The 13738-nt window shown below is 39.5% G+C and overlaps 2 protein-coding genes across 3 annotated transcripts; one reads left to right on the top strand and one right to left on the bottom strand.

The window, feature by feature from the left end:
- Positions 1-580: 580 nt before the first annotated feature.
- On the bottom strand, positions 581-4093 carry LOC128193518 (uncharacterized). Its single transcript, XM_052867138.1, has 3 exons — positions 2232-4093; positions 1331-2012; positions 581-1189 (listed from the first exon to the last, which is right to left on the bottom strand). The coding sequence occupies exons 1-3, from the start codon at positions 4091-4093 to the stop codon at positions 581-583; spliced, it is 3153 nt and encodes a 1050-aa protein (XP_052723098.1).
- A 4906-nt stretch (positions 4094-8999) lies between these two features.
- Positions 9000-13522, top strand: LOC128193468 (uncharacterized). 2 transcript variants are annotated; one of them, XM_052866834.1, is made up of 6 exons: positions 9000-9125; positions 11091-11439; positions 12352-12403; positions 12973-13029; positions 13110-13175; positions 13265-13522. In XM_052866834.1, exons 3-6 carry the CDS (start codon positions 12356-12358, stop codon positions 13439-13441), a joined length of 348 nt encoding a protein of 115 aa, XP_052722794.1. In that variant the 5' UTR covers positions 9000-9125; positions 11091-11439; positions 12352-12355; the 3' UTR covers positions 13442-13522. The 2 variants fall into 2 exon arrangements, with proteins under 2 accessions (XP_052722794.1, XP_052722795.1); XM_052866835.1 differs by lacking the exons at positions 9000-9125; positions 11091-11439 and having other exon boundaries at positions 12268-12403.
- Positions 13523-13738: the final 216 nt, after the last annotated feature.

Genomic DNA, 13738 nt, shown 5'->3' with positions numbered 1-13738 from the left:
GTCCTTAATCTATCTTGGATCAACTTAACCTTCTCGGTTGTTTGCTGGATGAGTTCAGGTCCAGTCAGCACGTTCTCTCCCTCTTGGAACCAGAAAAGTGGTGTTCGGCATTTCCTCCCATAGAGAGCTTCAAACGGCGCCATTCCAATGCTAGACTGGAAACTATTGTTGTACGTGAACTCCACCAGTGGCAAGACCTCATCCCATGCGCCTAAGTGGTCTAGGACGCACGTCCTCAATAAATCTTCTAGCGTCTGGATGGTACGTTCGGATTGGCCGTCCGTTTGCGGATGATATGCTGAACTCATCTGCAGCTTACTCCCCAACTCGCCTTGTAATGATTGCCAAAACCGAGATGTGAATCTCGTGTCTCGGCCAGAAATGATGCTTGAAGGCACTCCATGAAGACGAACGATCTCCTTGATATATAACTTGGCCAAACTTGTCATGGACATCTTCAGATTCACGGGCAGGAAATGGGCGCTCTTCGTTAGTCTGTCCACGATCACCCAGATTGAGTCATGATTCCTAACCGTTCGTGGTAGATGAGTCACAAAGTCCATGGAAATGCTGTCCCACTTCATTCAGGAATCTCCAATTGTTGAAGTAACCCGCCTGGTCGTTGGTGTTCAGCCTTTGCACGTTGACAGGTCAAGCAAGACGCTACAAAGCGAGAGACGTCGTTCTTCATTCCAGACCACCAGAACGACTGCCTAAGATCCTTATACATCTTAGTCATACCGGGATGTATGCTAAGACGGCTATGATGCGCTTCCTCCAATATGATCCGCTTCAGCTCGCCATCATTGGGAACGCAAGTCCTATCCATGTACCGCAATAGGCCGTCCGTTCCAACATTGAAATGCTTGGCCTGATCCGTACCGAGCGCGCTTAAAATCTTCACTAGCTCTTCATCCTCTCGTTGTTTCATCCAGATTCGGTCAAATACAGTGCTTGATATTCTAAGGTTACAACACTTGATGTTGTTCGGTTCTAACTCAAACTGCAACCTTAGATCCCTGAAACTCTCCACTAAGTGCAGCTCCTTCACCATCATTAACGAGACGTGCACTGACTTCCTGCTTAGAGCGTCCGCCACTACATTGGCCTTCCCAGGATGATAGAGCAACTCAAACTCATAGTCTTTTAAGAACTCTAACCAACGTCTCTGCCTCATGTTCAATTCCTTCTGATCAAATAAGTACTTGAGGCTCTTGTGATCACTAAAGACTTGGAATGTTGATCCGTATAGATAATGCCTCCAAATCTTTAGTGCAAAGACGACCGCTGCTAATTCCAGGTCCTGCGTTGGATAGTTACGCTCATGCACCTTCAATTGACGAGACGCGTATGCTACTGCTCGTCTGTCTTGCATAAGCACACAGCCCAACCCTTGATGAGACGCGTCACAGTAGACTTCAAAGGGCTTGGACGTGTCCGGAAGGATTAGTACAGGAGCGCTCGTCAACTTCACTTTCAACTCCTGGAAACGCTCTTCACACAGATCAGTCCATGCGAACGGCTGATCCTTTCTAGTCAATTGGGTAAGCGGAGCCACTATCTTGGCGAATCCCTCTATGAAACGTCTATAGTAGCCCGCAAGTCCAACAAAGCTCCTCACTTTCGTAACCGAACGCGGGCTTTTCCAATCCAACACTGCTCTCACCTTAGATGGATCCACTGAAATACCTTCAGCCGAGACCACATGGCCCAAAAATTGTACCTCCTTCATCCAAAATTCACACTTGGACAGCTTTGCATACAACTCTTTTTCTCTCAACACGCTCAGCACTGCCCTCAAGTGTTCTTCATGTTCGGCTTGTGTCTTAGAGTAGATGAGAATATCATCTATAAAAACGACCACGAACTTGTCCAGGTACGGTCGGAAAATGCGGTTCATATAATCCATGAACACTGCAGGAGCGTTTGTTACTCCAAATGGCATCACTACATACTCGTAGTGTCCATAACGCGACCTGAAAGCAGTCTTCTGGATGTCGTCCTCCTTCACCCTGATTTGGTGATATCCCGAACGCAAATCAATCTTAGAGAACACCGTTGCCCCATGCAGTTGATCCAACAAGTCATCAATCCTTGGCAACGGGTATTTGTTCTTGATGGTCAGCTTGTTCAATTGCCTGTAGTCTATACATAACCGAGAGCTGCCATCCTTCTTCTTTACTAAGAGCATAGGCGCTCCCCAGGGCGATACGCTCGGTCTTATGAATTGCTTCTCCATTAGCTCTTCAATCTGCTTTTTGAGTTCAACCAACTCTGCAGGCGCCATACGGTACGGTTGAACAGATATAGGGGCTGCTGTGGTCACCAGGTCAATGGTGAATTCAATCTCACGCACAGGAGGTAACCCTGGTATTTCTTCTGGAAAAACGTCCTGGAATTCCTCCAAAATGGACGTTCGTTCTTTACTGTCAACAACGGATGCTCGTTCTTGCCTCAATTCTCCCAGCTCTTGGTCTTCATGCGTCATGATCAAGAAGCAAGACGCGCCCTCCATAATATCTTCTTTCAATTGACCGAGCGTCACACCTACGCATTCTTCATCTTCGTCCGGAAATACTAACTCCTTATTGCCACAATCTATGAGAATGTGGTTGGCAGCCAACCAATCCATCCCTAGAATGATTTCCAAGTCCTTCAAAGGTAAACAAATTGAGTTCACCTTATAGCTATGCCCCTCAACCACAATAGGACATCTAATGCACACGGTAGATGTCCTAAGCTCTCCAGCCGCTGGTGTGGATACCACCAAGTCGAACTGCATATCTCTCTCCACAATCCCCAGCTTTTCAACACATGCCTTCGAGATGAAGGAGTGCGTCGCCCCAGAATCAAATAACACACAGCAAGGTATTCCATGAACTAGGCAGGTATCAGTGACAAGCGTACCTGAGCTCGCTGCCTCCGCTCCAGTGATTGCATATACCCGTCCAGTAGCTTGGGCTCGACCACCTCTTCCTTGTTGATTTCTCCCAGCGTTCGGCGGCCTCATTACTGCGCATCCGCCCATGTTGCACTCGTTCTCCAGATGACCATTTCGCCTACACCGAGTGCAATATTTTACTCCGACCAGTTGAGGACATGACGAACGATAATGTGGCCCTCCACACTTGTAACATACAACGCTACCTTGCTGCCCAGACTGTCCAGTAGGAACCAAGGCTTGAGATCCACTCGCGTTGACTGCTGAACGAGCGTAAGGGGATCCTCTCTGATTCACATTTCCCCTTGAGACGATCGGCCCCCTCAATATTTGCTGTTTCTTGTGTCGTTCAGCTTCCGCCATGTTCTTCTCCAACACCTTGGCCCTCTCAACCATGGCAGGAAACGTTCTTATGCACAAGCTTGAAATCATAACTTTCAATTCACTCCTTAGGCCGTTCTCAAACTTCCGACATTGCCACTCTTCATTGGTGGCCACAGTATTGAATCTGACAAGGTGTTTGAATTTATTGGTGTATTCTGAAACCGACATACCCCCCTGAACCAGCTGTAAGAATTCAACTTCCTTTGCAAAACGGACGCTGTCAGGGAAATATTCTTCATAAAATTTGTTTCTGAACACTTCCCAAGTGATTGGTTGTCGAGCGTCCGTCAGAATGGCCCTAGCGCTCGCCCACCAGTGGCTTGCTTCACCAGTCAACAAATATTCAGTGTACGCCAAGCGGTTCTCATCCGGACACCTCTTGGCATTGAAGATCCTCTCCATATCCCTTAGCCACTGGTCCGCCTCATCAGGTAGGCCCTTACCATTGAATTTGGACGGATGATGCTGGAGAAAACTCTCCAAACTCCATTCAGCATTTGGTTGAGCAGCGTTTGAAGAGGATGCTCCAGACGCACCTCTAGTTGCTGCAAGTATCTCCATCAACTGCCTCTGCGTGGTTTCAGAATTTGCACGAGAGGCCTCCAGACTCTGCATAGCAGCTTGGTTTTGCTGCATCAGAGTGGCGTTTTGTTCCATGAGGGTGGTATTTTGTTGTTGGAGTCTCTCAATGACGTTCTCCAACAACCTAGAGTTGTTGGAAGCATCAGGTTCATTCGGTTGAGGAGGGGGAGGCAATCTAGGTGCCATTGATTCTCTGAATACAGAGAAAAACGAGCGTTAGTTATGTCTAAGAGTTAAAGCAATAATGACTCATTAAACATCCAATAAGCACACAGCAAAAACACAGTGCACTCATAACCCTACAGTGTCCTTAAGAGAACAAAACTGCTCTGATACCACTAATGTAACATCCCAAAATACCGTAATTACCATAAATCAGGATTAATTACAATTAACAGTAACATAAACAGTCTTTGGCATTAAACAGAATTACAAGAAGAAGCCGAACGGCGTCAGTACAGAAGAACGTACGCTCAAGATATAAATCAGTGATAACCAGGACGAACGGTTTTACAAAACTTAACCGCACGTCCAACTACTCTACCATTTACATCCCTACTCTAACGAGCGTTCTAAGGCTCGGCCTTGACTTCTACCTCAACCAGATTTGCCTCCTCCAAATTTTCTTCTTCCAGCATTTGCTCAAGGGATGCACCACCATCTGCTCACACCCACAACGGATGATCATTGCATTTTGACAAGACGGAATATACATGGACAGCAGACAACACAATGGAAAAGCAAGGGTAAGCTTATAATATTTAGTTTATACAATCAACACATACATTTACAGCTAAATCCACACATACAACATGTAACTCATACATCAGCAATCATAGAAATACGTATATAAGACAGACCGTTCGGACTGTATGAACCATGTAGTTACAAGCGTCCTTGCACCCGAGTGATGTAGTAACTGGGATACACCAAACAGCTGCCACTCGAGGTTAACCCTATCTGTCCAAAATACTCAATAGGACTAGGGTCTCCTGCCATTCCCACACATGACTACCCCCTTCTACTTGAAGAGAAGTATCACGGAATATCAGGATGGACAACGAGGCTTAACTTATCCATGTTCATACTTTACCAAAGTTTAACATTTAACACATCTGAGACGTTCCTCCTTGGAACGCTCGTTCAAATTCCATAATCATAAAATCACTTGGTATAACGTTCGCACTGTAATTTATCATAATTCATAATCAATTTCATCTTTAACTTTAAGAGTACAAAAGAACGAACGTTCAGTCCTTTGAAGAAATAGGACGAACGTTCAAATATAGTACTGGATGGACAGACGTGACTCTCTGTTTGACCAGTTAAATGCACTGACTCAATTTGAAGTGTATTGGTACTTAGAAGATTTCAAAATAATTACCTTGGACCAGATTCAATATAAGAAGAATACTCAATAAGACTTAGAAATTTTCTTTGTAAAATTTGGTATATACTGAACTGATGTCAGTATTTGAACGAATGTAAGAGAATGAATATTGAAATATTTGGACGAACTCTATTTACGTTCGTTAAGGAATTGAGAATAAGGACGAACGTTCGACATGAGGCCGAACGATATTTAGGACGAACGTTTGACATGAGGCCGAACGCTATTAAGAACGAACGCTCGACATGAGGCCGAACGCTATCAAAGACGAACGCTCGACATAAGGCCGAACGCTATCAAAGACGAACGCTCGACATAAGGCCGAACGCTATCAAAGACGAACGCTCGACATAAGGCCGAACGCTATCAAAGACGAACGCTCGACATAAGGCCGAACGCTATCAAAGACGAACGCTCGACATGAGGCCGAACGCTCAAACATTCAAATGGGGACGCTCGTTCACGAGCAGAATTCTTTCCAAATGAAGGAATCCCATTCTAAGTAATTTTAAGGGGAAACCGAACGGTTTAAGACCGTACAGTGACGAGCGTCATTTATCAAAGGGGATGAATAAAATTTCGGATTTCTCAACCTTCGAAAATTCTTCCAGATTTCAAATTTATAAACTTTATAACTTTCATTCCAGATTTAATTCACCTTAAATATCATCATCATATAGATCTCATCATTTTAATCATTCCAACTATACAATAACCATACTCCATTCATACGTAATCAAATCAACATGCATTTCAATCAAAGTCCACAACGTATTCAATACATACAGGCAGTGCTCGTTCATGACAGATCAATCAAAACCAGAATTCACACCAGATATCAGTAAACGTCCCTAACAGCTCAAACTTCATACTTTTCATACATGCAATCCAGATTACACAACATGCAAGTATAAATTAAACATATAAGCTTCCCTTACCTGGTCTAGCAGTGAACGTTAACAGTGTAACTTGATTCTGCCCAACTATGACTTTCTACCCGACAAGCTTTTTCTTACGCTCCTTAACTAAATTTAACCAAAGAAAACTCAGAAACTCAGATTTTATCCTTGCATGCAATTGAAACAGTGTTCATATTAACTCCAGAACTAGGGTAAGGCTGGGAAACTTACCGGTTACAGGATCAAAAGATGTTCGGATCAAAATGGAGCTTACTGGCCCGTGAACGTTCCTACGATTTTAGAAAGCTGATTGAAGTTGAAAGTAATGAGTAATGGTAGAGAGAAGATGAAGGTTCCTAGAGAGAAGTCGGAGAAGATGAAAGGTTTGATTTCTGAGAAAGAAGATGAGTGATGCAGGTGAGCGGAAGGGTTTTCAAAAATCACTTTTGTTCCTTCCAATTCCAGACGAACGAGCGTCTCACTTTCGGACACCTGCACCTCCACTCTGACTTCCGAAACTTCCAGCGTGACAAGTGGCATGCGTGCATGCAGCGCTTGGTGCGTTTTTAATGCACTGAGTGTATGACGTGGTGCGTGTTTTCAGAGAATGATGAAAGGTTTGGTTTCAGTGCCCAGCAGAAGGATTTAGCAGAAATAGAAGTGGGTTTTAATGAGATAAGTATTGATTATAGTGTGCATTAATTTGATTTAACATCGAATTATTATTGCTAAATATTTAGGGTTTCACATCAAACTCCTCGACAATTTCATATAAATGTTTAGCAACAGCTAAGAAAACCATTTATGTCAACAATCAATCAGATTATTTTAAAAATTTATTATTCTTTATCTTTTTTATATTTTTATCCTTTTTTTTTATAACTTGTTCATCTTTCCTTAAGTTTTTTTTATCGATTATAAAATGTCATTTTTTTTTTCGCTTTGTCCAACCTTTTATTTGTTCATATTTTACATTTATCTGATTCTTTATATTATATTCTTACATTAAGGATATATTTAAGTTTGAAAATGATATTTACTGTGATGGGACTTTCGGCTCCGTTTTCCGTTTATCTGTTTTTTCAAGTTTTTTTTTCTTTCTATTTGTTGTTCCATTTAATTTTTCTTAATTACTATTTCCTAGAAAAATCTCTATAACTAATATTTTCTAGAATCTAAATTGATATACATTGAAATTTTAAAACCAAATTTTATATAAAATAAATAAATAAAAATGTGATGTTTTGTATCGAGTTTATATATTTTATACTTTGCTACCTGGGTACAGAATAAAAGGTTGAAAGGACATCCCTTTCTCTTGAGATTACGGATTTAAGAGGATGATTGTGATATGTTTGAATTAATTGGTTTAGGTTTGTTTGTCTATATATGGATTTTGGGACCATTTAAGACTTTTTATTGCATGGAAATCAAGTTTTGGAAGAAGAAATGTCTTGGTTTTCCATATAAGGATGAATAGTTCTATTAACAATGTGGAGATAGACGTGGTTTAATTAGAATATAGTGTGTAATAATTTTAGAGTTCATTATTCCAAAGCTTTCACTCAACGGAAAATGATACTTGGATACGCCACACGTGTCTAAATTTGAGTGGTCCAGTTGGAAAAATTAAATGAAAATTAAATATGACGTGGAAAGAGAGTGGTCAGGGTTTGCAGGTCCGCGTTTCAAATTTGAAATTGAATTTGGAACAATTTTAGAGAGAGAAGCGCGAAGGTTCAGAGATAGAGAGTGTAACCTAGAGAGGCCGAACGACTTGGAGAAAGGGAGTTGGAGAGAGAGACGTCCGATGAAGTGCTTGTCGGAGTGTCGCCGGACAACGTTGAAGGCTGTCTGGGAGCTATCGAACCCCTCCAGGCGATTCCGATTCACGGCCGCCACAGGTCCGACGTTGGCGAAGGAAGGGAAGACGCCATCGTCTTCCGTCCGGTCCGGCCCAGCGAACTAGGGGCGCGTTGAAGGTCTCGCGTCGTCCCACCTGCTTCCGTCCCTGTCTTGGAGTGCCGCCGGAGTGCCGCCGGAGCATCGTCGGAGTGTCGCCGGAGTGTGGACTGTTCGGTGGACCAAAAAGAGGGGTTGTGTAAGACCCAAAATAATTACGATCAATATTATTTTGTTTAGTTTGTAAGAATCTCTTGTTGAGTGACAATATTCATAAAATCATTTATTACGTTAAAAATTATTTTTTATGAATCAAAGTTAAACTAAGTGATATTATTTTGAATTAATTATTTTTCAGGAATTAAATGCGGAATATGTTAAATAACAAAATTTTCTGATATTGTAATTGACATCAATAGGCAGTAACATTTTTCTCTTCAAAGTTCATGCTTGGTTACATTTTTTATTGCCACTTGTTGGTGTTTTCTGAAAATTATTTGTGCTAAGTCATCTTACTAGTAATAGAGGCTTATTGAATGGACGTTAGACTTAGCCATTTAAACACTAAACATTATTTTATTTTTTCTTAAGCTAAGCTTCCCTATGCAATAATTTTCTTAACAAACCGTACCTTACTCTTCTATTCCTCCATAATGTGCAATTATGTTTTGGTTTCCCCACACAAATAGTAGTTATTTACTTTCCAACATAGCATCTTGACTTTCTTGGTTTCATGCACCAAAAGAGACAAAACATGAAATGAACCATGAAATGAGAAAAAATGAATCTACGGGAGACATGGAATTTAATTTATGAAAGTTGGGACCCATTCATTTGAAAAACTTCTCCTACCAATTATTAAGTGAATTCTATTTAAGAAATGAAATGGGGGATATCAAAGGGCAGAGGAGGAGAACGTGAGTTAACTAAGAACTTTCGTCAAATTGTGAATTTGAGAGCAAGCTAAGTGAAAAACTAGCTGTGGACTAGAAGCAGTAGGAGTGAAGGATTCCTTACTGGACTTGAGGTAGGGGAAGCTAAACCATCTCTTAGATATTACAATTTCATATTTCATGATCATGAATCTAATTAGGAGCATATTGGAATTTATTAACAATAGCTATCTGTCTACTTTTGTGAATCTTAGTCTCCTATTGTTTTCTATTTTTCGAGTTACCTTAGTACACTGTCCAATTCTACTTCATTTACCGTTAGATGTAGCCAAATATTTGATATATGGGACATAAGACATATTAATTTGCTTTGACCGTTCGGATTATTATTCTATCATCTGTAGTTAGAGAATTAAATTCCGCATGCTGGAGTAATTTGATGACTGCTTTATTTCTGCTATTAAGTCTCTACGGTAAAACATACATTCCCACCTAGTGAACCGTTAGATTGACCTTAAATTTTTATATGTGGACCATAAGATATATTATTTTGCCTTGACCGTTCGGATGGTTACTTTGAGGCCTGTACTTAGAGGAATAAATCTCGCATGATGGAATAAGTTAATGATCACCTTATTTTCTGCTACTAAGTTCCCTCGGGAAAACGTAAATTCTAGCCAAGTTAACCGTTGGATTGATCTGAAATTTTGATATATGGTTTGTAAGACATCAATAGTGAATTCGACCGTTTGGATTAGCCAAATAATGTCTAAATGTGGATATATAGATTTCGCATTTTGAGGTATTTGAATTTTCAGCTTAGTTCTATCTTTAAACCACGTAAGGAAAATTTAAGAGTTCCACTTCATCAACCATTGGATCGAACTGAAATATTTATTACAGGTTTTAGATATATATAAGTTTATTTTGACCGGTCCGATTTTCAATAAGAAGTCAGAAGCTATAACAAATATATATGTAGTATTCCAGTATTATTAAGTGTTTGATAATTTGGATTTTTTTTATTGTACTTTTGGAAACTGTACTGCAGTTAGTAAAGTGGTATAAAAAAAAAATTTAGAATTTAGTGGTCAAAGAAATAATTTTGAATCTAGATTTCAACCAAATAAGAATCATCCCATTTGGAATTCTGTAGGGAGAATAATGAGTAAAATAGTGAGTAAAGGTCATCACTGAAAACTATAAAAAAACATAATTAGAACGTTAAAATCGGTACTGCAGTGGACTCTGTGGTCTAAAAATTTCGAATCTGGTGTCTAAAGAAAGATGTTTGAGTTTAGAATCCAATAAAACAAGAATCAACTCATTCAGAGTTCTGTAGAAAAATTTATGAGTAAAACACTGAGCAAAGGTAAGATTTGACAGCAAATTGTCTTGAATGTGATTTTTGGATTTAATGCAATTTTTGCATGAGATTAGTTTATTGAGATTTGATAGAATAACCATTGATGATTCTCTAGTATTATCGTGTATAACCAGTAGAGATTTATGTTTTATCTCGGTAATTAAAAGGATAATTCCTTTTACCTGAAAAAGGCGATAGGTGGATTCGAGTCCTGTTATTTTCCTCTTACGAAGGAATATGGATGTCTTACCTTAAATTTCTCTCTCGTGCTGAGTATTGTGCTTGGTGAATAGATGTTGATCACCAAAGTTTTTACTCGTAAGACCTTGAAGGACAAGGAAGATATGTCCGAAGCTGCGGGTGGAGGACGACTCTTATCCACGGTTCATATGAGGAACCGGTGTTGATATATGTTTATCAAATTTATATGTGGGATAGAGCCGAGATAGGTCCAATAGCTGCGTGTGAAGGGCCAGTGTCCATTAGTTGTGTGTGAAGGACAAAAATCGATAAGTCTAATATCCATGTGTGAGGAATGGAAAACAAAGTGAGACTCGTGTCCATTTATTTTATACGATATAATATCAAGATATAACATTTAATGTTATTATTTTGTTGTTTGAAATGGGAAAAAACAAGTTTATTTATAACTTATGTCCTTCTGTAATTGGTTAGCTCACCCTATTTATGTGTCTACGATGATCGTATAACTCGTATCGTTATACGGGAGTAGATGATGTTTCAGGTAAAGTTGAAGAAGTTTAGGGCGAGGATGCGATGTGAAAACCTCTATGGGATTTTAGAACATGTATTTTAAATTGTGAAATGTGTGGTTTGTAATTTTAAAGAGTTTTAGTATTTGGTTTGTACTTCAATAAATACTCTTGAAAACTTTGACGATATTATTGTGTAATAATATTAAGTGTTGTGACTTTAAATGTGAATCAATGCTTTGTTTAAAAAAAATATATATTTACTGTAATACTCTAAAAAGGGGTGTTACAGGTTGTCCGGGTTGTCAGTCCCACCCACACCTTTATCTTCGTCTGTGTTCCAACCGCCGCACCTCGTGCTGAGTGAAGGTTCGTTTTTTTTTTATTTCAGTGGAATGAAGGTTTCATTCATGCATGATGTTGTTTGTGGATGGTTTTGCTTATGTATGAAATGTCTCCCAAGTGCATTTTGTTGTGTTACTGATTTGTATACTTGTTGTTTGCTTAATCTTACATTGTTGTTGTAATTTTTTTCGATTGGTAGTCATGGACCGCGTTGGCCTTGCTGTGAAAAAAAACAAGCCACCTCAAGATGGGAGTGGTGAACCTAGTTGGCCTTGCTGTGAAAAAACTTGAACCCAATTACCCAGTTCATTCGACTTTGGTACGAGTTATGTTGGTGAACCCAGGGTCCTAGAAAATGTATTTTTATGTGACACGAATGTTAAGAAATTGTTCCCAGATTACTTAGAAGTAGCTGAAACGAGGGAAAACAAACAAGGCACCCCAAAATGAGAGTGGTGGACGTAGTTGGCCTTGGTGTGCAAAAATTGGAACCCAGGTACCCACATATTCTGCCTAAGGTACCAGTTATGTTCCTGTTCCATGAGTGTTAGAAAATGTATTTTTATGTGGCACGAATTTGTTAAAAAAATGTTAAGAAATTGTTCCTAGATAACGTAGAAGTAGATCAAATGAGGGAAAATAAAGAAGGCACCCCAAAATTAGTGTGGTGGTCGTTGTTGGCCTCGGTGTGCTAAAACTTGAACCCAGGTACCCAGTTAATTTGTCTTAGGTACCAGTTCTGTTCCTGTACCACGAGTCTTACAAAATGTATTTTTATGTTGCACGAATGATATGAATTAATAAATTAGTATTATTTTTTTGTTCTCTTTTTGGTTGTCTTTTAACAAATGCTGACAATGTTTGTTATCATTTCCATTTTGTTCTTTTACTTGATTGTGTTGGTGTAATGTAATTTAACTTTTTGTGTTGGTGTAGTGTCATGGAGAAACTTGGTGAACAAAGTAAAGGACGTGATAGAAGGAAGAAGGTACGCAGGATTGTATTTGACTTCCATAGATTTGTTGTTTGACTGTATTAAATTAGTAACCATGACTTCGTATGCAGTTAGTGTTCAGACACTACTGCAAAACCAAGATGATATGTCTTTTGAACGAACGGTTGACTATTGAGCAGAAGGATTACATTGAGAAGAGTGTTTTTGGTTGGTTGTTATACTTGCCAAGTTGTATAAAGATAGGTAGGAATTTGTTATCTAAGTTATGTGGTCAATGGGTAGATAACATGAGTGGGTTTTATTTTGGCGGCAAAGTTATTAAGTTTACTGAATTTGATGTCTGTCTATCGTTAGGGTTGCCTATTTTTGATGAAGTGATAGATTTAAATAAAGTTGGGCATCGTAGTGTTTGTAGGGAGTACTTCCCTGAGGGGAAAGTAGATGTCAGCATGGTATATGACTTTCTGTTAGAGGAACATGAAAATTTTCCAATAGAACATTTTTTCAGCTTGTATATATTGGTAGGGATATCAGAGTTCTTACTGTCGATAACTTTGTTCAAAGCGTCCTACGATAACTTTTTCATTATTCCTTGGTAACAGGATCAAAGTATCTCATTGTCTGCTTCGGTGCACAACAAAGTCCTTCTGCATGCAGAGGTTAACTTATTCATTTAAGAATCATGCACCACGTTAACTTATTCATTGCTTTAAAATGTTATACATTTCTTTATGCACAGGTTGGTGCATTGAGTCCTTTTGGAAGGATTTACTATTTGAATATAACCGTCCGGAACGTTGTCAAGGTAATATCGTGAACTCATAACTAAATCCTAAATATTTTGTTACTTACGTTAGGGCGACGTGATTAAAATTTATTTTAACCAATGTGTAGGTCTTCAAAGCTGACATTGGTCCTCCAACTGAGGAACTACTTAACGCTTCATCAAGACCTGTGAATCGACCCTACCCATGTGCCCAAAACAACAACAAAAACAAAGATGTTGGTCCATATGAAAAGGCTTGTCCTTCTGCCTCTAATAATAAAACAACAACTCCCATGGAAGATTGATGAGCGTTTAGAAATTGACGTTATGTTTGTATTTCAATCATTAGTTAACATAAATATTAGTTATGTTTTGTAACCTATTGTATGCAGTTATTTTAATATCAATGAAGTTTAAGTATTCACAATTAAAAGAAAAGAATAACCATAATTTACGTTCAACATTACTGTCACCTACCTTACCTAGCCTTTGCTTTGGACGAGCGGCGGAAAAGGGAAATGAGCTGGACGAACGGTAGAAGAGAGAAGAGTGATCAGAACGAGCGGTAGACAAGGAAGAGTGATCAGAACGAGCGGTAGACA

Source organism: Vigna angularis, chromosome 8 (genome assembly GCF_016808095.1).
Source record: "Vigna angularis cultivar LongXiaoDou No.4 chromosome 8, ASM1680809v1, whole genome shotgun sequence".
Classification (NCBI taxonomy): Eukaryota; Viridiplantae; Streptophyta; class Magnoliopsida; order Fabales; family Fabaceae; genus Vigna; species Vigna angularis.
The sequence above is the reverse complement of the archived record's forward strand: the minus strand, read 5'-3'. Positions and strand labels throughout refer to the sequence as shown.